The sequence below is a fragment of the Benincasa hispida genome, chromosome 11, assembly GCF_027475165.1.
Source record: "Benincasa hispida cultivar pf3 chromosome 11, pf3_genome.v1.1, whole genome shotgun sequence".
NCBI classification, from domain to species: Eukaryota; Viridiplantae; Streptophyta; class Magnoliopsida; order Cucurbitales; family Cucurbitaceae; genus Benincasa; species Benincasa hispida.
Genome location: NC_143488.1, coordinates 17,060,670 through 17,088,114, shown reverse-complemented (window position 1 = coordinate 17,088,114; position 27,445 = coordinate 17,060,670). Strand labels below are relative to the sequence as shown.

At 36.0% G+C, this 27,445-nt stretch overlaps 1 protein-coding gene across 1 annotated transcript; it reads left to right on the top strand.

Moving 5' to 3' along the window:
- The first annotated feature begins 11,307 nt into the window (after positions 1-11,307).
- Positions 11,308-23,599, top strand: LOC120090984 (EH domain-containing protein 1). The gene is made up of 16 exons (XM_039048731.2): positions 11,308-11,707; positions 11,800-11,879; positions 12,211-12,279; positions 12,360-12,423; positions 12,622-12,677; positions 14,719-14,761; positions 14,853-14,914; positions 15,012-15,125; positions 15,291-15,393; positions 15,618-15,667; positions 21,759-21,887; positions 21,962-22,213; positions 22,324-22,403; positions 22,685-22,811; positions 22,975-23,118; positions 23,195-23,599. The coding sequence occupies exons 1-16, from the start codon at positions 11,623-11,625 to the stop codon at positions 23,378-23,380; spliced, it is 1,644 nt and encodes a 547-aa protein (XP_038904659.1). The 5' UTR covers positions 11,308-11,622; the 3' UTR covers positions 23,381-23,599.
- The last annotated feature ends 3,846 nt before the right edge of the window (positions 23,600-27,445 follow it).

Below are 27,445 nucleotides of genomic sequence, written 5' to 3'. Positions count from 1 at the left end.
AAAGTTCATTCAACACAATCTTACTGTAGAGTTTATGCTCCCTTATATGGCCCTCTTCTAAAAATGTAGCATTTGTCGCTACAAACACAAGATCGTAGAAGTAACCACCTCTCGTTCCTTTAGGGTAGCCTACAAATAGGCACGATTTTGAACGAAGTTCTAGTTTCTTAAGATTTTCCTCTAGCATATGTGTTCGGCAACCCCAGATCCTGAAATGGTGTAAGCTACTTTTACGACCATTCCATAAGTCCAAAGGTATTCTTGCAACATTTTTAGACAATTCAAAATATAAGTTGCATTATGTATTGCATAACCCCAAAACGAGTCAGGTAAGGAAGCATAACTCATCATAGACCGAGCCATGTCCAACAAGGTTCAATTTCTCCTTTCTAATACACCATTTTGTTGATGTGTACCAGGTACTGAGAGTTAGGATACAATTTCATGTGTTATCAAATAGTTCTAGAATGTAAGATCCAAAAACTCTCTACCTCGTTCAGATCGAAATGTTTTAATTATTTTATTTAATGCATTTTCAACTTCAACCTTAAACTCTTTGAACTTTTCAAAAGCTTCAAACTTCTGTTGTATTAAATAAACATACTCATATCGTGAATAATTATCAGTAAAAGTGATGAAATTTTCAAACCCTCCTCTTGCTCTAATATTCATCAGACCACAGAGGTCATAATGTACAAGCTCTAAGGGTTCTTTGGCCCTATGATCCTTTCCAGTAAAAGATCTTTTAGTCAATTTGCCTTCAAAGCATGACTCACACCGAAGTAAAGAATTTTCTTCTAACTCGCTTAGAAGTCCAATCTTAACTAATCTTTCAATCCTATTGAAATTGATGTGTCCTAACCTTAGGTGTCAAAGACGAACATTTTCTTTACGATAAATTTTAAGTTTTTTATCTTGAGTTACTGCAGTTTTAAACAGTTTAGTATCTAGGAGTGCTTTAGTTGCTAACGGTAGCATAACTATTTTTCAACTGAGCATAACAAAGATCTATACCATTCTTGGAAATAAACGCTTTATTTACAAAGAAATGTACAAAATAGTTTTGTTCAGTCAAACACTTTATAGAAATTAAGTTCCTCTTTAATTCAGGAACAACAAATACATTTTCTAATAAAATATATCTATTCTATAAAGTAAGCCGAAGTCCTCCCACTAGCACAGTTGAGACGACGTGCCCAGTTTCAACACGCATCGTCATCTCCCCAACTTCCTGTTGTTGCCAGGAACTAATTCCCTGAAATGAAGAATAAACATGGTTAGTGGTGCTTGAATCAATTATCCAGGTTGAACCATCATTATCCATTAAACAAGTTTCTAATGCAAGTAAATAATATTTACCTTGCTTTGTCTTCTTCTTTTCTGCCAAGTATTTAGGATAATTCCTCTTCCAATGTCCCTCGCGGTTGCATGGAAACAAATTCTCTTTGCAGCCTTGGCCTTTTTGCCCTTCTGGGCAGAAGTTGGTAGGTTAGCTTTCCCCTTTCTACCTTTCTTCTTCTACTACTTCTTGGTGCCGGAAGAAGAAGGCACAAACTTAGTTCCAGAGGACGATCCTTTGTAGAATTTCTTAGAGAACGAGGTAATATTTGCCTCTTTCTTTTGTTCCTTGTTTTTCATTAAATACTGGAAAGTCTGTAGTTCATTGAGCAAAATGGTCAGGTTGTAGTCAATCCTGTTCATAACAACATTGCTACAAAACTGTAAGAAACTTCCAAGTAAAGATTCCAAGATGAAGCTAACCTGACTAGCCTCATCGATGACAGACCCATTCATCTCCGCTACATTGAAGTGGACTATCATGTTGAGAACGTGATCTCTAACAAATGTCTCCTCTTGCATACAAGCATTGAAGATGTGTTTCAGAGCGTGATGCTTGAGTTATGTAGACGGTTGTCCGAACATCCCCCACAGGGACTCCATGATCTCACGGGCAGTGTTCGTAGGTTCATGCTTCTTGGCCAAGACTTTAGAAAGGATAGCCAAGATATACGATTGGGACTTCTCATTTTCTCGTACCCAATGCTCATATGCCTCTTGAACTTTTTGAGTGGCCAAGACTTTAGAAAGGCTAGCCAAGATATACGATCGGGACTTCTCATTTTCTCGTACCCAATGCTCAAATGTCTCCTCTTGCATACAAGCATTGAAGATGTGTTTCAGAGCGTGATGCTTGAGTTATGTAGACGGTTGTCCGAACATCCTCCACAGGGACTCCATGATCTCACAGGCAGTGTTCGTAGGTTCATGCTTCTTGGCCAAGACTTTAGAAAGGCTAGCCAAGATATACGATCGGGACTTCTCATTTTCTCGTACCCAATGCTCATATGCCTCTTGAACTTTTTGAGTGGCGTTTTGAGCTGGTATAGGAGGACAATCCTCCATAAGGAAAAATCTAAGGTCATCAATAATTAAAATTGTGTTGATTGTTTTTTCACGTAGTATAATTTTCGTTTGTAAGTTTGTTAGCAGCATGTAAGCTTAGTGTCGCGGAAGTCATAATATAATTTGCTGAAACCATAAAATTTATTTATTTTAGTTCTCTATGCATTGACCCATTTGGAAAAACTAATAGCAAAATAATCTAACGCATCCTAAGTGACATTTATTTTACAATGATGTTTCAGTGAGATAGGACAAAAACCACCATAGGGTGATCAGGCGCCCCTTCACGAAAATGAGACTATCTCAACCAATAGACAGAATAATTCCTTGTTACTGTAACTATCAATCACCATTGTTCGGTCTAGAGATTGTTAAACTTGCTTAACATTTTTTCTTAAGTGTAACCCCTCATTTTAAATTCTAGAGTTCCACCCCAATGAGTCAACCGTAAGGAAAAACCAATTGAAGAATAAACTAAAGCAATCCTATCAATTTCTGGAGTTTGAGTAAAAAATCATGCAAATGTCATCCGTATGAGGGAAAAGAGCAAAAGTTCCTCAAGGTCAAGCATGAAAATTTACTACAAACTAATGAGAGAGATCGGGGGATGTATTGACACATGTCCTGCTCCCACTTACTCTAAACACTCACTCCATTCACCTTGGTATTGACCTATACAAACACCACTCGTAGGAGGACACAAGCAAAGGTGCCTTGAGGCCGAGTATGGATCTTACGGTATGAACTTTGAGAGAGAAACGTGAAAAGGAAAATTGTAGTACCATGTACCCCATTTTTCTCCCACTGTGTGTTTTACCTAGGCTTATTTAACTTAGAAAAATACGCCTGCTTATTTTTACCAAGTGTTTGTTTAAATTTGCCTAAAAGTAAAACTTCTTGTATATAGTTAATCAACATTGATTAATGTTTAGTAAACACAACAAACTTTAATCAATAATTGCATGCTTGTAGCAAATCTATCTAATTCACCTTTCCAGATTAGTTCCCAGGTAGGGGTGTTTCGATTCTGTCAACTTAAATACCCAACCTAGATAGAATTAGCCTTAGACAAAAAGTCCCTTATAAATATGTTTGTTACGAATTTAATCTTTTAATTATAACCAATTTAATCCCATTAAAATGATTAAAAGATTAAACTAATTTCTAATCTTATTAGAAATTTTGTGATCTTAGCTCTATGTGAATCATATTTTAAAACTTTTTTTTAAAAATGATTTTAACCTAAGTTTGCATGAAACTATGAATTATTGATTTTAATTTTTAAATTTATTTAATTGTAACAATTATAAAGTAAATTAAACAAATTAAAATCGTTTATTGCATTCAATGACATACTTAATAAAATTATAACATTTATAAAATTATATAAGTTAGTGTCGCATCATGCAATTCCCATTTCATTACTAAACATACATAACACTTATATACTAAAGTAATTAAATAATTAATAACATACATACATCCATATATCCAAACTATATATTATAATGTTTATAATATAAATGATGCACAACTATATTATTAATCATGCAAGGATATATTATAACACTTATATTATATGATGCATGAGCTTGCTATAAAATTAAATCATGCAACTATATATTATAACATTTATATATAAATGATGCATGAATAATGCATGCCCTATGATGAGATTTTACTATACGGCATACATTATGACATATATAATTAAAATTAAACCATACATCAAATCATAATTTAAACAACAATTTATGGATCGAGATTGGACTCCTAAACCTTTAATTAAATTAATATAATATTTATATTAATTTAATTAACCAAAATAATCTATTACAAATAATAGTCAAACCGGTCCAAAATAAGTGAACCGGGTCTCGAACTGCACGAATCGGACCGCCCAGCACTGAATCGCCCACAAACCGCTCGAACCAAGTGAACTAGACATGAATCAACTGAGCCACAAATCAAACCGCGAGCGTTGCAACGCTGTGACCTAGCATTACAATGCTATGGAAAGAACATTTCATTCGCCTCTTTGCAGCGTTGTAACGCTACTGTACAGTCATGATCTTCATCAATTTTGCTCCGACATGGGCCTCGAAACCATCAGAATATCACCGAAAAATTCACAAACGACACAAACTCAATAGCTTTAAATGCCCAAAACATCAAACTAATTTGTAAAGAAAAACAATAAAAACTGCTGACGAATCCAAAAATTATCCACAATTGCAAACCATTCACATTCCATACATTCATCAACATGAATAAAATACATAATGCGACCCACCAATTCTGTAAAATAAATTCTGAAAATTAAAATTGGGACCAAGAACCTACGCTCTGACACCAATTGAAGAAACTGTGAGGTCCATAGCAGAAGCGGGATCGGTCTCAAATTTTAGTTTCACATAAATCAAAATTTACAGTACATTAATTATGCATCAAAATAAAATTTACAACATTCATTCAACAAAAGAAATTAGGGAAAAGGAAGCAAAAACTTCTTCACGAATCCTCTTCTCTGAATCGATCATGAACACGTCAGTGAAGACACCACCACAAGAATTTCCTCTGCATTCTTTGTAGGGGATGAGAATAATAGGAGGTGTCGGCTCTGTGTTTCTTTTGGGGAGAGTGAGAGTGATTTAGAGAGCACTAGTTCTTCGGAGATTTTTCAAATCAAATAAAAATCATAACACACCTTCAACCTCTGTGAAAAAATCCTCTATGAAGAAGATTAATCTCCTGTAAAACTACCCCACTAACCACGTTATTAACAAAATTAAAAGGATGGAGGTTATTTCCTTCCCATTAATTTTGAAAAAAAAAATTAAATTAAAATTAGTTTTATTTAAATAATAATTATATATAATAACTAACTTAGTATATGTATATATAACTATATGTTATATCATATATAACACATAACCTTAGTTATTAATTCTCTCAATAATATATGATATTTAATATAAATCAAATTCATATTAAATTTAATTATATAAATCCCATCCATATAATTAGTATTTGAATTATATCACATATAATTAATTCCCTCAATTAATTTGAACAATTCAGATTAATCCAAAATTAATTCTCAATAATCCCTGTTAAACCATAGATGGGACCTTATGGACCTGTAGATTGAAACTTAAATAGTACTTGAATAATTAACTAAATTCATTTAATTAAATTATTCAACATCCATTAACTATCGGTCACTTCACTAAAGACTGACAACTGCACTCTTCGCACTACAGATATATTTCTATGTTCATTAGATATAACCAGTCAACGGTTCAATGACCTTCACAAATTGCTCGTAAGTACAAGGACTAAACTTATCGTTTTGCCTTTATACTTATATCTAACTCCTTAAGTACCACTAATCCCTCTAATGAACAATAAGTCATAGTCTAACTATGACTAAACCCCTCTCGCCCCAAGAGAGGGTGTGGCTCCACATTGTTTACGCCCCAGAATCAGCCCTTAAGGGAGCAATTTATCTACTTACTCCGACATTAGAAAATGAGTGAATTTCATCGTTCCCAGTTCCCTAATCAGACAAATCCCCAAAATGGTAGGCTTATTGAGTCAGCGATCTGACCACTCTCACTCATACAAATCAAAAGACTGCCTTCATAGGCAGAAGTTCACAACTCACTTAGGATTCAGGTCATGTCACCTATGGTCATTCTGATGAAATGTAAGTCTCTATTATTAACGGTGTTATATAATAAGACTAATCATTTTGTGGTTTGGTCTTATACAAACTCTTTTATATAGAATACACCGGCTCATATGTCTCTACATGAATGATCAAGATCATACCATTTGTAGCATTTTACAACAATTGTAACATCTACAAAGCGGTTCGTATTTGTAATGTCACTAGGATAAGAAACCCAGCCTTATCCATCTACTACAGACCATTTAGGTTATCACTTAAACATGATCCACCTATATGTCTCTACATACATGTTTAAGCTACAGAAGATAACCTTGGATGTTAGTTTATTGGTTTGCGGGTTAATGCTATTAAATGTCGATTAAATTATTAATGCTATTAAATGTCGATTAAATTATCTCATACTTTATTGAATAGATAAAATTGTTTGTACATTATAATTACAAACTACAGAACCCACGAGATTTAGGGCATCAACCCCAACATTTATATAGATAGCTTTAAGAAGATATTCAAGGAAAGAATAAATCGACTCTACTAGGAAAAAGAAAGTAGCCACGAAATATGCAAAATTCTGTTGACAAGTAAGGAAAAATCTTCTGCATAATTTTCTGTCTGTCACGAGCATGTTATAAGATATGTCACACATTTTATAGAATGATGTTGTTCATGTTCTGTCTGTAATAAATAAGCCAATCATACTACAATGTGATGACAAACACCCCAATAGTTTTTATTTGGTTCGACTTATTATTGGTTTTGTTTTTGGTATTGTGCGTTTTTTTTTATTTTTTTATTTGTACTTTTGTTTGTGGGCATTTTTACCATTTTCAAATTAAAATTGGCCTACTTCTCCTTTTTTTTTTTTAATAGATTGAAATTGGACCTTTTTGTTATTTTTCTTGGCACTTTTCCAAATAACAAACATACATGCTCCATAATAAAAAACAAATATAGATGCATAATAATAATAATTAAAATACTAAAAGATACCTAATGTTAGAGTGTATTTTTAAAGGTATATATATATATATATCCTCGGTTCGGTTTTTAGTTGGTTCCTCAATTAAAAACTGATTCGAATAAATAGTTTTTGGTCTTTTCAAATGCAAATAAAAATTTCCAATTTTATACTAAAAAAAACTAAACAAAGCCAGTGAATCAGTTTGTAGAGAGTGTTTAAATAACCCGACAACCCGAACAACCCAAACTACCCAACCCAAAGTATAAGGGTTGGGTTGGGTATCGGGTTGCATTTTCAAAAATTCAAATTAACCCAACCCATCCCAACCCTATATATATATAGAAAAGTCTTAAAGAGAAAACTTTAGCAACGGTAGGAGTTACTACTTACGCCAGCACCTGACGAGCTTACCTGAACCTTCCTTCGCAACAAGAAGAGGACTTTGAGGCCTAAACGCCGAGTACCCAATTCACACATGGATAATTTTCATTGCATACATATACTCAATCCAAATCGTTATCTGTCTTCTGTTGGTCAAATCAATCCCTCTTGAAACAACATTAATGGAAGCCAAAGATACACCCTCACTTATATACTCATATGGTTGACATCAAACCTTATAAACATGATAAGTTGAATTTTCATAGTGACATAATTTTATAAGAATTCATAGAAATGGAAAAGTCAGAAGCATATCTAGTAGCAGATGCAAAGAGAGCATAGCCAGGTTATAAGGCTCGAGATAGAAGATCTACATTAACCAGCTTACCTTGCAACATCCATCAAGGGGTATCATCAGTAGCAGGGATGTTGCCAGTCGATTCAAACGTTGTTCTACAGAAATCACCACCTACATAGGTATTTACAAACCTAGTTTTCTTACTGGCATATGATCTTGGACATGTCTTGTTGGCTTGATGCACCGGCAGAGCTTCCAGATTGAAGATTTTGACCATATGGTCGATGTCCCGAAGCATGTTCAGCTACAAGAACCTATCTAAAGCACCCTGAGTAATAAAATCGAGATTGACCCCTTGCACCCAACCTAGTTTTGGGGCTCAAGTCGAGTCTCCTCGGATCTCACTTGTCGTTGAGTCTACCTCTCCACTCTCTAGCTTCAGCTCGTCTTCATCTCCACTCTCCAACTTTCGATTTCTCTTTGTCTTCAACTTGTTCATCTGGTCTGAGTCCCTCACTCTCGTTTGCATCAATCGCTCACCATCATTCGCCTCAGTCCCATTGTCTTTAACTTTGATTATTTCTTAAGATTTTTCTTTCGTTTAATCTCTCACCCTCGTTTGTCTCTAGCTTTAGTTCGTCTTTTCAACTTCAGGTAGCCTTCAATTCTTTCTCTTTTGTCTCCTTCACCCCAGACTTAGCTTTAGCTTTCTCTTATATATATATTTTTTAATTTCATATCTTTATATTTGGAATCTCAAATTCCAGTGGTCGATTTCTTGAATGTGAGATTTGTAAAATTGTAAATCGATTTATGAATCGTTTATCATGAAGTTGTGAATTTTAAAGTGTTTGTATTTCATTGTTAAGGTTGTTTCTATGTTATGTTGGTTTTTTGTTATTTTTTAAGTGCGTTTTTCTCTGTTAAGGTTGTTCTTATGCTAAATTCAGGGTTCATTGCCTTGTATCCAATGTTTCAAAACATAAAATATAGTGGAAGTAGTGATGATTGAATGGTGGAAAACAACTGAATACTTTATCTAATGTTTAAGAACTAAATTCATGGATTCATGGATTCATAGAAGGTTGGTTTTTTGCTTGACTAATAGGACAAGCAGGGGAGAAAACAGTAAAAGAAAAATGAAAAACAAAAAGAAAAAACAAACAACCTGACAACCCAACCTGAATTTTTAAGGGTTGGGTTGGGTTGGATCGGTGACTAGGATATCCAACCCGAGAGATGGTCCAAAAAAATTTTGGATTGGTCTAAAAAAATTTTCCCAACCCAACCCAACCCGTGTACACCCCCATCAGTTTGGTTCCATTCAAATTTTCAGTTTTTCATTTTTTATTGAACTCCTACCGTCAACATTCAAGTGATATATCATTATGTAAGAATCAATTCCTAGTATATTTTAATGCGACTATAGGAGTATATCTATATTGACCCTAAGGAAAATGATCAAGTTTTTTCTTTTTTTTTTTTTCTCTATTCAACCCCCATATCATTAGAGACAAATGGAATGGATTTCAGCTTTTTTGTTGGTAAACTTTTTGGTCGACCTTAATATCCTCTTCTAAGCTGAAGAGTTGGTTAGCTTTTCCCTTCTTTGCAACACTGTGAGTTTGCTCCGGTTCAAGTCACCCCTTAGCCAAAATCCTAGGATCGACCTCGACCAAATGTTGGAAGGCCTTTCACTTAAATTGTCAACGCCTTCTCTTATAATCATTGCTTGGATCCAAGTCTTTGGAGTCATTTTTTTTTTGTTCTTGCACGTTCCTACCTAGGGTTAACTTTTCTCTTGATTTCAGATTATGGGTGTGTGCCTCTCTCACATCTTTCTTCATCTGAGGTTTTTTTTAGCGGGGTCTTGAAGAATTTTCCATTTGATTTTGAACTTGTTTCCATGTGATTGGGTGTCCATGAATATCGTCTCCTCATAAATGACCCAATTCATGCTAAACTTTTAGCAACTCAACTTTTTTCCATGAAACATTCTCAATCTTGTTTTTATCTTGGTTCATTTTCTCTTAATCAAACCTTGCAAGTCCATCTCTGTAGAGTCTTCAACCTATTACTGGGGCAATTAGGATTTGTGCTTAGCCTCAGCTCGACCTCCTAGTTATTATTTGGATGATGGATTTAATATCATCAAACCTCTTTCTCTTCTATTATGAGTTTCCTTCTCTTTTAGTTTTCGATTGGGGGAATAATCTCGTTTGCATCCTTTCGCCTTCTACATTTGTTTTTGCCAAGGTTTAAGCTTTCCCTTTGGTGTTGGATCACAAGAATTTTGCTCTTCACCACATAAGCTCTTCCTTTCATAGGATCACAAACGAAGTTAATTCCATGGTTTGTTGGTTTTTGTGTTGAAAATTTTTGTCTGTCTAAAATCTAAAAAACACGAGCCAAACTTCGATCCATCCCTTCCGTTGTCTTTCAGGCCGCCCTCCTATAGTTGAGGTTGAAATGTGTTTTTTATGTGTTCTTTGCATGTGGGATTTTAATTGGAGTCATCTCTTTCTAAGTTGATGTTGACCATTATTCTGATCTATAGAAAATTTGATGTGCATGTTTTAGTCAAAATACTTTTTCTTCCCCATATAAAATGTCAATTGTTGATGAAAAATCCTAACATAAAAAATACACCTGAATTTTGCACGTGGCTCAATAATGAATTCGTACAGACTATACAACAAGAAGATATGCATACTTGTGTGGTACTGATCACACACTCTGATGCTTAACAATGGGAATTACCTTTGTTGGAGTTAAAAGAATGTATTTATAGGAGAATTGACCTAGACCTCTTATTGTTTCCATCACAAACTAGGATAAGTAGAGAAACAAATTGAGCTTCTCAAAAGTGATGATGTCACCCAGTTAACAACATGGATATCTCGACCTCGATAGACAAGGATTGGGTTGAATGATCCAATCTCAATATGGGCCTCGATCTCGTTCTCATAGGAAAAACCCAATCTATCTTAGAAAAAGAGTTTACATATTCTTTTTAATGTATATTAAAATGAAAACAAAAAAATACATCTACTTTTCTTTATCAATTAAAAGCAATACTGTTTCACTTTAATGTCATTGCAAGTTTTCAGTTAAAATGCACTTCAAAATTAAGAAGTAAGGAACTATTAATTTTTTTTTTTCAATCTAATACATTCCATTATTTATTAGTCACTTTCATATTCCTTATAAATCAAACTAACACAATACATATATATAGTCGATACTTTTTAAATCATAACTTTTTAATACATAAATTAGTAACTTTATGCCAAATTAATACAAAAAATTATATGTACATCACTCATGTTTTCTAATTGTAGGTGTATTAGCAAATGTTATTAAAAAAAAAGAAAAAAAAAGAAGATAGACATATTAGAGGATAAAAAATCTAGGCATCAATTCATTTTCTTTATCATCTAATATGTCACTAAATGATTTATTAATTATTTTCTTCGATACTACTGTGTTTTTATGAAGTTACCCATCGTTGTGGATGCCACGTGGAGGCTACTGGGAAATTTGAATACGACGACGTTTCTAGCTTTCATTACATTACATCTTCGTCGGCATGAAACGTTAACGGACAAAAAGTATCAAAAAACAAGAACTCCAATTCCCATCTCTCTCCACTTCCGTTCCAGTTCCTTCTCCCTTCTCTCTCTCTCTCTCTCCTCAAAAGAGGGACGAACAGAAAGGGAGAGAACTCCGGAATCAGTTCTTCTGAGTTTCACATTCCATTGATTGTTTCTTCTTTTCGTGATCTCGGAATTCGCCTGGAACTGGAAGAACGGAATCAAGCGGAGGAGGAAGCAATTCACCGGAGGTATACGTATACATATAACCGCTGTTCTCTTATCAGCTTTTATGGAAATCGCTTCCTATCCTATCGGTTCCTGCTCCCGAGAACATCAGAAAATCTATCAAGAATGGTTTGATTACGCTGATTCTGGTATTTCTTTTTCATTTGAGTTGTTTTAATGATTGTCTGTTTCTCTTGTGAGTCAATGTTGGATTCTTAATTCATTCGCTAATTAATTTCAGATGGAGACGGGCGTGTTACGGGGAATGATGCTATTAAGTTCTTTTCCATGTCGACTTTGCCTCGTCAAGATCTCAAGAAGGTTCGGCTTCCTTTCGTGTTTTTTTTCCCCCCCGTTTAATTGGCTTAGACATTTTTGCGTTTTCGGCTCTCTCTTTTCATGTTTTCTTTATTTTCTGGTCGTTGTAATTATTTTATCTTACTACTTTATAAATAAAAGTTGAACTATATTTTGAAATTTCTGATTAGTTTCTTTCTTATGTTATCTAACTAACGTAGCTCTTTGTTCTGGCAACATTATGTGAAAACTTTGATGATCACGTGAACTTGGTGGTTAAAGATATATGGTCGTGTCTTCACTTTTCATTTTCTTTATTATGACGATGATTTTCTGTATACCATTTTGTTCAAAGGTGTGGGCAATTGCAGATTCCAAGCGGCAAGGATATCTTGGGTTCAAGGAGTTTATTACTGCAATGCAGGTTGTAGTTTTAGAATCTTGAGTACGTGGATTGAAAATGTCAACTTATTTTCTAAAGTAATATGTTTCTTTTATGCTTAGCTTGTTTCTTTGGCGCAATCTGGAGGGGAAGTAACTCATGATGTACTGACTTCAAATAGCGAAGGTCTGTTTCCTATCCTGAGTTCGTATTTTTCAATCATTACTATCTTGTGGCCGTTATAACCAACCCCCTATTATTAAGCCAACACTTGCAAACCCATTTTCAAATTGTTGGTAACTTTTCTATACTGTTCAATGTACTATGTTTCTGTCCTAAAAGCGTAGACTTTTGATTTGATGTGATTGGTCATATTTATTGCAGTTGATTTGAAGAGTTTGAATCCTCCTAGAATGGAGGGGCTGGATGTCATATTAGCTGTGAGTATGCTTCTTCTGTAGTCTAATTGAACTGCTAAAAGAACTAGTTTTTCTAATTAGAAGTTTTATTTGATAATATTCGTGAGTATCTAGGTCAACTTGGCACAACTTTACTATTCTAACAAGAGGATCGCTTGATCCTACTACATTTGATTTCGAGGAAACTTTTATAGTTAGTAGTTAATTAACATTATATCAAAGTATAGATTTGTATCCAAATTTCTCAATCAATTCATTTTTGAGGAAAGGGGCTAATGCAGTAGCACGTTCCACGACTGATGAATCATCTAGAGATCTTCACTTCCTTGAAAATTGTTACATTCCTTACTAGCTACTTTCCCAAAAAAGCACTTAAAATGTACACTATAACACTTGTGCTTTATTTTTTTAAACCGAAAATCAGTATTTCATCATAGGAAATTTGGAGATTGCCTTGGGAGGCTATGGTGGCATACGGGCAATAAAAAAAACTCATAAGCTTCTGCCAAATGGTTGATGGATTAACCACAAGAAGAAATGATGTGTATTTATAGATCCTTTCCACTTTAGACACACCAACTATGCAGCAAGCACAAGTGACAGCGAGTGCCAAGGTCCTTAGCCAGGGCTGACAAAAAGAAATATACTTCTCAAAGTATGGTTACTTCCAAGTCGTATGACAAGTCGCATGGGTGTTGATTGAGATTTTAGGTATAGGACTCATGGAAGAATCTAGGTGAAAACATTGTTGGTCTTTCTCCATACCAAGTTCAAAGGAAAAAAAGGTCTATTAGTCTTTTCTGGATAATACTTCTCTCTTTTTTTCTTTTTTCTTTTTTTTTTGGGTTATTATGTAAAGAAAAAGGGTATGAGGCAATGAGGTGCAGGATGTTCTTGCACTAAGAGCGTTTTCTTGGAAGTGAGGCACATTTAATGCATGGTTTTCAATACACTGGGTATAAAAGGATGGTGCATTAAGATGCAGTGGACATACTTTGACCAATGATCTACCACAAGAAAAATTAAATCATATTTTTCTGACAGTGACACAGGTCAACCTTTGACCCACAAGGTCGATTGAAGTGCCCTCGCAAGTATGATATGGAATGCTTTTCAAAAGAAGTATGATATGGAATGGGTGAAGGTCAAAACAAACTAGGTAGAACTAAAGCTAAAAACTTAGGGCTTGTTTGAGATGATGGGTTTGAAAAAGAATTTTTAAGTGCACAAATTGTTTTTGAACACTTAAAATGTCATTCCAAACAGACCTTAGTTCGTTGATGGAGAACATGCAAGCTCACAAATAAGTGTCCCTTGTGCCTTTATTCCTTTCCAATATACCTCCTTTTGCCTACTCTGGTAAGTTTTTGAACACTTAAAATGTCATTCCAAACAGACCTTAGTTCGTTGATGGAGAACATGCAAGCTCACAATAAGTGTCCCTTGTGCCTTTATTCCTTTCCAATATACCTCCTTTTGCCTACTCTGGTAAGTCTTTAAAGCATCACCATGTCCCACCACTAATGAGGAATGAAATTTTAGTGGCAATAACACAGTATGGTTAGGGAGTCTTTAGCCTGTAGGTAGGACTAGTTTACATTCACAATACATCCTCCACATGGGAAGTACCTTGTTGGTGGTGCTGGCTTCTCTTCCAACTGTCACTCCTTGATGGTTCCCAATTCTAAGGATCGTAGCTTACTGTTATGCAAGCAATACAATTTTTTTTTTACTGAAAATGGAGTCCACCAAAGGTATGGTTCAGGTCTCTTCCTTGCTTGTTTAAGACCTTAAAAATTGACCTCTCTAAAAGAGTTATCCATATACAATTCATTGAACAAATGAGTTGGGTTGATCAAACTTTGGCTTTGAGATGGTTGGGGTTTGGACTATAGCCTTTGGGCCAAGCCTTTGGGCCATGGGCCTTCTCACGAGGCTAAAGCTAGCAGTTAAGTATTTGCTTTGCTAATGTAAATAGTGAGTGCTGTAGGACAGGATTAGGAAGGCACAACTTTTGTAATTAGGTTCAAAGTTCTAACTTTTGTATTTGTCTATCACACAGAAGAAAGCCCGTAAACAGAAGTCAAATGACCATGAGACAAATGGTAGCAACTTTATCTCTGCAATTAATGAAAGGAGGCCCATTCATACTTTTGCTTTCCTCTTTTAACTTGGCAATTGATGATGGCTTTGCAGGTAGCTCTAAGGGGCAGTCACCTGTTTCAGCAAGTTGGTTTTCATCAAAATCATCTAAAAAGGTTTGTGATCATGAACATTTAGCAGTTGCTAGTTACTGCAGTCAATTCTAGCTTTGGTGTCTGGCCTCATGATTCCCCCTCCAAAATTCTGTTTCAGATACCTCTTTCTTCCGTTACATCTATCATTGATGGTTTGAAAAGGCTGTATATTCAGAAGTTGAAGCCGTTAGAAGTTAGTTATCGATTTAATGATTTTGTTTCCCCATTGCTGGTGAGTGTCATGTATGTTTTTGCATTTTAATTGTATATTTCATTACATATGTCACGTGAGATTATTTCTCTCATAAAAATATTCTCTTTATTTAACTTTCACTGTATGATGGACCATGGTTTACGATGTGATTATATATTTATGTTGGCTTGCGCTATGACTCAGACAAATAGTGACTTCGATGCTAAACCTATGGTTATGCTTTTGGGTCAATACTCTACTGGCAAAACGACATTTATCAAACATCTGCTGAAAAGCAGTTATCCAGGTGAGATATTGTACTTGTTATGTTGAGAGTAACAAATTACTTTCCCAAAGCAGTATGAGGTTCCATGATCAGAGAGAGAGGGAAGGGCTGATCCATAGGCCCCCTCTTCCCCCCACACCCCGCTCACACACCAATTATTCACCCTACTTAACGGGGGGACCATGTTGTGTCTTGAACATCCAACTTTGATTTAATTTTCTTCCCATTTTATGCACTTTTAACAGGAGCCCACATTGGACCGGAACCTACAACTGACAGATTTGTTGTTGTTATGGTAAGTGCTTCTTTTTTCTAATCCACTCTCCCCCTGCAAAGGCGGCATGGATGAAATAAAATCGTGTATTTTCATATAATCTGCCAAGCTTGCAATTTATTCAGCTTGGCAATCTGTTTCTTGCAGTTTCCAAATAAATTATATTACTGGTTACTTCTATTGTATTTCTCACTTTTTATGCATAGTTGATCTACTTCTATTTAGTTTGAAGATACTCTATCTGGCTTTGTCTTTATGGCACATGCCTTTTATTCTGTGAAAAATGATCGTTCACACATTATAATAGTTTCTGTTGCATCTTTTTTAGTCCTTTGTTTCGAAGAAGGGGAACGGAACTAAATTCTGATGAAAATAGAAAACGAGAAATGAACATACAGTTTACGTAGAAAACCCTAGAATAGGGAGAAAAAACCACGATTGAGACTTATTTTTATTATTGGTTTGATACACAAAGTATAAGAGAGCAGACCAAATAAATAGACAATGGGAAGTCCTAGGGTACAAGATATTACAAAAATGCCCCTAGGTTAATATGCTATTTTTGACACTCCCTCTCAAGTTGGGGCGTAAATATTAATAAGGTCCAACTTGCTGACACAATAATCAAAGATTTGTCTAAGCAATCCCTTTGTGAGCACATCTACAACTTGCTGACTTGAAGGAACGTAAGAAATGCATATACTTCCATTGTCCAGTCTTTCCTTGATAAAATGACTGTCAATCTCAACATTTTTGGTTCTGTCATGCTGAACTCGATTATTTGCAATACTTATTGCTACCTTATTGTCACAAAACAACTTCATTCGAAGCTCGCTATCTTGATGAAGATCTGACAACACTTTCATCAACCAGATTTCTTCACATATCCCTAAACTCATGGCCTGATATTCAGTCTCAACAATACTTTCGGCCACAACTCTCTGTTTTTTGCTTCTCCAAGACACCATATTACCCCAGACAAACGTGCAATACCCAGATGTTGACTTTCTATCAACAACAAACCCTGCCCAGTCAGAATCAATGTGAGCTTCAATGCATCGTTTATCGGACTTCTTGAACATCAAGCCTTGCTAGGGGTTCCCTTTAATTATCGTAGAATGCGCTCAACTGCTTTCATATGTTCCTCATGAGGAGCTTGCATAAACTGACTGACAATGCTAACTGCATAGGATATATCAGGTCTCGTGTGAGATAAGTAGATCAATTTCCCAACCAATCGCTGATACCTTTCTTTGTTGACAGGGACACTGTTACTTGTATTACTAAGCTTTGGATTATACTCAATCGGGGTCTTAACAGGTTTACAACCAGTTATTATTCTTTCCTTGAGTAAATCAACAGTGTACTTCCATTAGGACACTGAAATCCCTTCCTTTGATCGAGCTACAATATCTCAACTTCCCAAGGTCTTTAATCTCTAATTCTTTGGCCATTTTTGCTTTAAGTCTCATAATTTCATCACCATCATCTCCAGAAAGCACAATATCATCAACATACATAAAGAGAACTACAATCTTCCTTGAAGTTGACTTCTTGTAAATAGTGTGTGATCTGAGTGCCCTTGGGTATATCCCTGTCCTTTGACAAAGGTGGTAAATCTGTCAAATCAAGCCCTCGGAGACTGTTTCAACCCATATAGTGACTTCCTCAATCGGCACACTCGGTGGTTGAATTGACTCAAAACCGGGGGAGGACTCATGTATACTTCCTCTTCAAGTTCCCCATTAAGAAACGCATTCTTTACATCCAGTTGATGAAGAGGCCAATCCTTGTTTACTGCAATTGACAATAATATCCAGATAGTATTAAGCTTAGCTATGGGGGAGAATGTCTCGGGGTATTCCACACCAATGGTTTAAGTAAAGCCTTTGGCAACCAACTTGGCCTTGTATCGGTCAATCATTCCATCAGACTTATACTTTATAGTAAAGACCCATTTGCACCCAACTGTCTTGTGCCCTTCGGGTAGAATCACCTGATCCCACGTTCCGTTTTTCTCAAGTGCCCTCATTTCTTCCATGACTGCAACCTTCCATTCAGGAGTTTCCATTGTAGCCTGTATGCTACTCGGTACCATCCTTGTATCTAGACTGGTGGTAAATGCCTTGAACTCAGGTGACAAATTACTGTACGTCATGTAACTATGCGTAGGGTACTTCGTACATGATCGAGTGCCTTTTCTCAAGGCTATAGGGAGATCGAGAAGTGCATCACGATTTTCCATCCTGTCAAGTTTCCTACTGTGATTGATCGTTTGCTCAACAAGGGTTTCACCTTCAGAGGTCTCCTCCATATCATCACCATCTCTAGTATCATTCTCATTTTCCGGAATTGTTTCCTGATTATTATTTTCAGTTGTCTCTCCATCTGCCATGGTGGTGCTGTTAGCACCTTCTTTGCCTTTTTCCTCTCTGCAATTGTTAGGCTCAGCACAAGTATCAATATCATTAATTTCAGGAACACACGTACCTGATGCTGGGCCTGACTCATGGACCGAGCCGGAGATACGACATATGGCGCTGTTTCCTTCCTAAGATTCTTCCTATAGTATGTTATCCATGGGACCTGGTTGGTAGGAAGGACATGGCCGAAATGTCCAGGAATAGGAGATGACTCTAAGGGAACTGCATATGTGGACCAGTTAGAATCTTCACTAGATTTCTCCCCTTGAAGATGGCTAATGGAAAGGAACGGTTGATCCTTAAGAAAGGTGATATCCATGGAAACAAAATATTTGTGAGATGACGGGTGGTAACACTTATACCCATGTTGGTAGAGAGGATACCCAAAAAGACACATTTTTTAGCACGAGGGGTGAATTTCATGCGGTTTAGACCATGGGAATGAACAAAGGCAACACAACCAAATACCCAAAGTGGAACATCTGAGATTAAACGAGTGGTTGGGTGCGACTCTTTAAAACAATCCAACAGATTCTGAAAGTTGAGGACGCGAGAAGGCATTCGATTGATTAAGTAGGCGACAGTGAGAATAGCATCCCCTCATAGGTAAGATGGAAGAGATGTGGACAACATTAAGGAATGGGCGACTTCCGCCAAATGACGATATTTCCTCTCGGCTACTCCATTTTGCTGAGGGACACGAGCTTTGGGGGATAATCCCTTTAGAAGTGAGGAAGTTCTGGAAAGAGGCGTTAAAGAATTCTCGCCCATTGTCACTTCTCAGAATTCCAATTTTCGCATTAAATTGGGTTTCCACAGTAGTATGGAATTGCTGGAATATTGACGACACCTCGGACTTAACAGTGAGAAGAAAGACCCAAGTAAGCCGAGTGTGGTCGTCTATAAAAGTGACATATCAGCGTTTTCCTGTGGAGGTGGTGGTTGGTGAGGGACCCCAGACATCACTATGAACTAAGGTGAAGGGTCTGGACGATTTGTAGGCTGAGAATGAAAGGAGACATGACTCTGTTTGGCACGAATACAAACATCACAGTTTAAACAAGATGTATTAATATTGCGAAACAAATGCGGAAACAAATATTTCATGTATTGAAAATTTGGATGTCCTAAGCGAAAATGCCACAACATAAAGTCATTCTCAGAAGTAGAAAAATTTAAAGAAACGAGACTAGCCCTATAATCATTCCTAGAAGAAATATCATCAGTCAAGAAGTAGAGCCCCCTATCGTGCCGGGCAGTGCCAATTATCGTCCTCGAGCTCAGATCCTGAAATGAAAAAGAGTCGGGTGAAAAAACTGCCTGACAACTGAGATCTCTTGTAATTTTACTAATAGATAATAAATTATATGATATCTTAGGAACATGCAACACATCAAGCAATACCAAACCCTCAAACGGAGAAGATGTCCTTTTCCTGCAACAGGGGCAAACGACCCATCTGCAATTCTAATCCGTTCATTACCAGCACTCGGACGGTATGAAAGAAATTGATCAGATGGGCAGTAAGATGATCTGTAGCCCCTGAGTCAACAAGCCAGGGTTTTTTTACCATTAATGCTAATAAGGCCAAAAAACTGAATCGTACCTAACTGTGCAATGGCACTGACCCCAATTGCACTTAGATTGGTCTTACTGTCTGTTGGAGGTTGATGCTGAGGATTCTCATTTGCCGAGTCACTCACTAGGGCACGCCTAGGGTTTGATTTGTCATGTGACTGGCGACGTCTACTGTTCGGAGGTCGTCCATGTAGCTTCCAACACTGGTCTTTTGTATGCCACGGCTTTTTGCAGTGCTCACAGACAGGAGTAGGTTTCTTATCGCCATCAGAGCTGGATGATTTTGTAGCAAAGGCTGCAGCCTCAGTTGAAGTGCTAACTAGGTTGTTCATAGCACTCGATCTGTCCTCTTCCAGCCGTATTTCCGAACATACTTCCATGAGAGAGGGTATAGGCCGTTGGCCCATTCGACTTCGAACAACATCGAATTTAGAGTTCAATCTAGCTAAGAAGTCATAGACTCGATCAGCTTCTTCAATCTTCAAATATTGGGCCCCATCTTGTGCACAATTCCAAACTATTTCTTGCAAAGATCCATCTCTTTCCATAATGGGGATAGTTTATTAAAATAAGAAGTTACATCCATGGTTCCTTGTTTGCAGTCGTGGACCTGCTTGCATAGCGTGTATAGCCGAGACGCATTCTGCCTTTTTGAGTAAAGTTTCTGCACAACATTCCAAATATCCTTGGCAGTTGTAACATACAGTAATTGTCTACCAATTTGGGTTTCCATACTATTAACAAGAACTGACCGTAACAGGGAGAATTCCCCTTTTCAGATACGTTCCTGAGGATCACCCGGTTCAGGTTTTGGCATCTCCTCCATTAAGTACCCAAACTCATGTCTCCCTTCCAGTGCCATTCTGATTGATTATGACCAGGAAAAATAATTCTGGCCATTCAACTTTTCTCCAATGATGAATCCTGCAGAATTGTCCATCGAGCCAGACAAATAATTCGTATTGGGTAAAACAGAGAAAGAGTTTACTGGATTCTCAGAGTAGAATTCTGGTTGTGGGTTCGTGCCAAGAACTGTTCCGAAGTCTGCTACTTGTTGTTGGAGATAGGCGAAACGACGCCGATTCTCGCTAGGGCATTGGGTCGCGCCGCTACTGCTTGGCGTGGCTGGACCTTTCTGTTCACCAGGAAACGGCACTGTCATTGGTTGGAAGATGTCAGTTGAGGGAGCCCAGCCACGACCAGCCGGCGTGGAAGGAATTGAAGGGCCAAATTCGGCGCGGCTAAACAAGGATCCCACGAATGAAGGGTTACTGGGCTCGGCGCGACTGGAAATCTCGATTGGATGTTGCGACTGAAGGGCGTGCGCCAGAACCACCTAAAAACGTCCATCGGCTAGGGTTTGCGCAGGTGGAAGTTGCGATCGAAAGTATCCAGCCGCGACCTCTAGGAACGACTCATTGGTTGGGCTCGGCGTGGTCTGCTGAGGCACGACTTCAATCGGCCGGGCTTCAAGCATCGAACGACTCTGACCACCGATTGACGCTCCGATCTGGGACGGACGACTCGATTGGCCTTCAAACGGCGGCTGGAATAAGATGAGGCAGCGCGACTTGGAGGTAATGCTCAACGGCTGCCTGAACGGTTGCTGTGGTATCGATGTTGGCGGCTCCACTGATCCCACGGAGACTGCTGAAGAAGAATGTGGTTGATTCTCATCAATGACGGCTAGGGTTTCGTCCCCTTGCTTTGATACCATGATGAAAATAGAAAACGAGAAACGAACACATAGTTTACGTGGAAAACCCTAGAATAGGGAGAAAACCACGATTGAGACTTTATTATTGGTTTGATACACAGCACAAGAGAACAAACCAAATAAATAGATAATGGGAAGCCCTAGGGTATAAGAAATTATGAAGATACCCCTAGCTTAATATGCTATTTTCGACAAATTCCAGCAAGTATTTTGTGCATGGTTCTTGGTGGTTTTGTGAGAATTTCGTCTTAAATTTCTTTGAAAATTTTTTCTGGGTATCAAAGATGGCTGTCGATTTTGTAGTTTTCTTTTCTTTTTTAAATTTGTAAATTGCAAAAGAACAGATAATCATTGGGTTTTCAAACCTAATTCATTGTTGTTTGCTCCCTTTTAGTCTGGACCTGATGAAAGAAGCATTCCTGGAAATACGATTGCCGTCCAAGCAGACATGCCATTTAATGGTCTCACAACATTTGGAACTTCTTTTCTATCAAAATTTGAGTGTTCACAAATGCCACATCCTGTAAGAATATAATCTGTTATTTCCATGAATATTGATTTTAATACTCTTTTCAAAAACTGTTATTTTTTGTGAAGCTGCTAGAACATATTACGTTTGTGGATACTCCTGGAGTTTTATCTGGAGAAAAACAACGAACACAGCGAGCATATGAGTTCACATCTGTAACATCATGGTTTGCTGCCAAGTGCGATCTTATTCTACTTTTATTTGATCCCCATAAACTCGATATTAGTGATGAATTCAAACGGGTTATAGCTTCATTACGTGGGCATGATGACAAAATTCGAGTAGTCTTGAACAAGGCAGACCAAGTTGACACACAACAGGTGACTTATTATTATTCATATTATTATTTTTATCTTTATTCTGGTTTACTTTGTACAAGATGAAATATATGGCCTCAGGGAATGTAATTAATCTCTTTTGGATATTTCAGTTGATGAGGGTTTATGGAGCATTAATGTGGTCGCTTGGGAAGGTTCTGAATACTCCAGAGGTTGTACGTGTTTATATTGGGTGCGGTCTCTTGCTTTAATATGATACTGGTGAATTTTTGTTTTCTTTTTAAAAATTTTATCAGCTAAGTGGTTTCTAATGGAATGGTTGACAATAATGCATCTTGCCAATTCACATACAGTTGAAAAATGTTTTAGGATGTTCTAGCACCAACTTTTAGTGCTTCATTTTTCATATATTGCCATCTAGTGGACATATCATTGTCTAGATCGCTAGTTTGATAGAATTCTTGTGTTGACTAGGATGTCTTGCTCATACATTCATGTGTTTCCTTGTGACAGCTCGTTTAATGACAAACCGGTTAACGAAGCTGCTACGGGTCCGCTCGGAAAAGAGCTCTTTGAGAAAGAACAGGAAGATCTTCTTTCCGATTTGAAGGATATCCCAAAGAAGGCGTGTGATCGAAGAGTGAGTTTCCCAAGTCTACTATCTTTATTTTTCTGATTGAAATGGTATTTATTTGTGTAATACAATGTTACATGGAAATGAAAAGGTCTTCTTGAAAATGCCCTGCCATCTTTCCCCCCTCGGAAAGAAGAAAGTAGTTTCTGATAACATCGGTTTCTGACAGATTAATGAATTCGTTAAGCGTGCAAGAGCTGCTAAAATTCATGCCTACATCATAAGCCATCTTAAGAGGGAGATGCCTGCCATGATCGGCAAAGCCAAGACCCAACAGCGACTCATCGATAATTTGGAAGATGAGTTTGGAAAGGTATTTCGTTTTAGTTAATTGTTAGCGTTCTCAACTCCCGAGGAATTGTATACTAAAAACTCTAAGCATCTCACAGGTACAAAGGGAATATCACTTACCTGCCGGAGATTTCCCGAACGTCGAACAATTCCGAGAGATATTAGGTGGTTACAACTTCGACAAATTTGAGAAGTTGAAACCAAAAATGATTCAGTCTGTCGACGATATGTTGGGATATGATGTCCCAGAACTTTTGAAGAACTTCAGAAATCCCTATGACTGAATGAGCCAGTAATTTCGAGCTCAGGTATAATACACGGCTGCTTTAAATGTTTTAACCCCAATATCAAGTTTAATGTAATGTATAATTGAAACTATAGTCTATTGGAAGCCATAGTTAGCGTTATTTTGGCCATCAGCATTCATTCTTTAAATTATCTTCTATTTAATAAAACAGTTCATACGTATTTTATTGTATTTATTCGAGCTTGACTTTCAGGTATACATGGCTGCCTTTAACATTCAGTTTCATATATAACGGTCAGTCTCCATATATATATTTAAAAAAATTGTTGTATTGGTAAATTAAGTTCAAGGTTCTGATTTATTAATATTGTTACTATTTTTTTTTTTTTAATCTTATAAATGATGAGTTAAAAAAATGAAATAAATTGTTCTAGATATCCGTCGAGTATTTGTTAAGGATATCTTGCAAGGAAAATTTCTAGGGGGTGTGTTTCATTAATTATTTTTCTTTTTTTAAAAAGGATATTGGTAATAGATAGAAAAATAAGGGGAGAAATCTAAAAATATAGTACATCTTTAAAATATTTAAATATGGTAGGGTTGATTAATACATTTTTTTTAATTTTTTCTAATTTCTAATTTTGTCTTTCCTTGTTTTGTTGCATGCCTTCTTCTTCTCTTTTTTTTTTTTCTTTCCTCTTTTTTCCCCCTAAATTTCTTTCCTTTTCTCTTTTTTTTTTTCCCTTTTTTTTCTTTTGTAAAAAGAAGTCTTTCCTTTTTCCATATTTTTTTTTCCGTTCTTCAATTTTTGCTTCAATCTCCCTAATTTCTTCATCTCTCCAAACATCACATAATACATAAATACTATCAGGGATATCCTTTACATCGATAGCAATAGAAGTTATCATTGATGGTAGCTATCAATAATATCCTCTATGACTATCAATGTAGAAGGATATCATTTTATACTTATATGCATCAATAGTGACATATAAACACATTACATGTATCAATAAATTATCGATAACCTCAGACCAATCAATCGTGGTGAGAGTTGTCATAGAATGGATACCTCGACTTAATATTTGTACCTGTTATTTATTGTTATATTAATTGTTCTCCAAGATCATTTAAAAAAAAAAAAAAACGAGTTGATCATACCCTTCTTTGAACACTCCACCCCTCTGTCAGTTTTAGCCAGAGCAGAGCATTTGGGCTGTCTTACGTGGTTGACCGAATCAAGGTTTCTCTATAATTGGAGCATAGTGCCCTATCCATTTATTCATTCGACCCCCAGTCTTCCATTCGATTCGGTCCTAACAGTGGCCCCAGGGTTGGGCAGTGGACTTGCTTCCGGCAAAGATCTCTTTCTTCCCCATAAGGCCCCACCGTCGGGGTCCATCGCTGTAGGATTCCTATTCAAGATCAAAAGGACCTCGATTATTTACAAATAAGTATAATATGATATCAAATTCAAATAACATCAAAACATTACCATTAATAGAAACATATTAACAGTAGTCACTATTTGGCTATTATTGATGGAAACATATTAGTGATAGCAATTGATAGCTCATTTCTCAAATTGAGACCTATAACTAATAGTAGCATTACAAATAATAACTATCAATGACAACAACTGGTAGCACATTTCTCAAATTGAAAGCTATCACTGATAACAATAGCAGTTATCAGTGATGATAGTAGCTATTAGTCATAGCAAACGATAACACATTTCTTAAATTGAAAGTGATCATCGATAGTAGTATCATTGATTACAATTATCAACGATAGCAACTAATAGCACACTTCTCAAATTGAAAAGTCACTGCTGATAGCAACTATCAACGATAACTACTGATAGCAGCTATCAGTGATAGCCAGTGATAGCACGCTTCTCAAATTGAAAGCTATCACTAATAGTTGTTATCAGTGATAGTTTTCAATTTGAGAAAATCGGGAAGCAGCGTCCAAAATGGTGGCTTGGTGTGAATTTTTTGGAATGTTCTATATATGCAATTATTTTATCCTTGTATTACATATTCTATTATTTTGGGCTTGAATTCTATTTATGCAACAAGTCATTTTAAAAAACTATAGTTTTCTTCTTTACTCATATTATTCATCTAATACTAAATAATTTAATTTTATTGAATAGGATATGTTGACTTTTACGTTTTACTCTTCCTTTATGTGATTTCTTAATAAATTAATCTTTTACATATAAAGAAAAATTTGTCCAAATTTAGACCAATAAATACAATGAAATGTAGATGCTAAATTATGTCTTTTTGTTTTTTAATTTAACAAAAAACTAAATTATATGTTATACATTATACTTCTACATATATATACACACACACACGAACGAAAATAGGTTCTTTTTTATAAAGTGTCGTATCCAACTTTTTATTTCAAAGTTTTCTATACATTTCAAATATATACATGAAAGTTGAACTTCTAGAAAATGTCTTAAAAAGTTCACTTCTATAATTACAATTGTAATATAATTTTGAAAAAGAAAAAACCTATTTTGGTTCCTGAGGGAGTATTTGATTCACCTGCTTAGAGTCATGTTAAAATATTTTCCTCTCTTTGGCTTGCATACTTTACAACATGTTCGATAAATAATTCAAATCTACTCGATCAATATTTACTATTGAAATCGACACATTTTGTTAATAAAAAACATTTAAACATATTTAAGTGTATAATATTTATTTATTAATTTAAATATGTTTTTTTTTTAATTCTATTTTATATTCTTTTAAGAATTATTCATCTATATTGATGTTTTCATCGACATTTTTATAAAATCTAGACTTCGATATTTGATTGATGTCAAGTAGCCTCTTTCAAAATTCTTAAAAAGGACTATTTTGATACGGCTTTTGTTAAGAAAGAAAAATATCATTCAATTCATATGATAATAAACAAGGAAGCTCATTTAAGATTGGTTAGAATTTGACACCACCTAAAATTCTATTTACAAGCGAAAGTGAGCTTATTTCAACAATGATTGACATGGTTTCTTTTCTAAAGATCGAAAGTTCGATTTCTCATTTCTATGGTGGTTGTAGTAAAAAATAATCTTACTCACAGACAAAAAAATGGAGTTGAAATAGAGACAACGTTTAACTTTAAAGATATTAATGGCTAATACAAAGATGAAATATATATACATTTTTAGTACAATAATCGAGGATGGGATTCAAACTTCAGACTTTGTGATTACTAAAAAAAAAAAAAAATCCCTTAGGTTTAAAATTTTAATTGAAACGATAATACTACATAAAAGATAAACTAGAAAAAGGTAATTGTCCTTGTTGCAATTTTTCTTTTATAAAAATATAATTTAAATTCATATGATCATAGATAACAAAATGTATTCAAATTTGTTAGGCTTTGAAATCATAGATGAACAAACCATCCATAAAAGATGGAGTTACAATACGACATTAAATTTAGCCATCCAAAGCTAAATCTCACCGATAGGAAACTAAAGTTTAATTCTCACGATTTTTCTTCTTAATCTATGGATATCCTAAAACGTTCGTTTTAACTATATTGATATGAAAGTATAGAGGATGTTTTATTTTAATATTGCAATTTGAAAAAATAATTAGTGAAATAGGGTACTTTTAAAAATATTTAAAAATTTATGGTAGTGTGGCAACCTTTTTATAAGTTCAAGGGCCAAGTTTTAAAATGATGTCGAGTCTTCAACCTTCGACATGCTCCTCGCCTGCCCCATCTGCCCATGTCGAGACTTGAAGTCTCTACCTATATAGGTCAAGTTTTCAATACTCGACATGCTGCCCCACCCGTCTACCAAGATTCCCTGCCACCTGTCAAGCCTGCAACCCTTTTCGAGACTTGAAATTTCGATCTGTCCCATCCACCTTTAATCCCCTCTTTAATCAGTTCACCTGCTCACGCTTGCTCTACTCACTTGCCACATTGAATCCGTGGGTCGAGTTTTCAAAACTCGACCTATGTGCTTTTAAACTGAAACCTTCCTCCCTCATTTCTTCACATTACTTCTTCCTCTCATCCTTTCAGATTACTCTCACTCTCTTATCATCTTTCCTCTCAGATTACT

Bases quoted from the DNA above. Each gene is read 5' to 3' on its own strand.
- LOC120090984 (XM_039048731.2), top strand. From the start codon at position 11,623: ATGGAAATCGCTTCCTATCCTATCGGTTCCTGCTCCCGAGAACATCAG. The intron at 11,880-12,210 runs GTTCGGCTTCCT...TTTTGTTCAAAG, and splicing joins CTCGTCAAGATCTCAAGAAG to GTGTGGGCAATTGCAGATTC. The intron at 22,404-22,684 runs GTGCGGTCTCTT...TCCTTGTGACAG, and splicing joins GTTGTACGTGTTTATATTGG to CTCGTTTAATGACAAACCGG.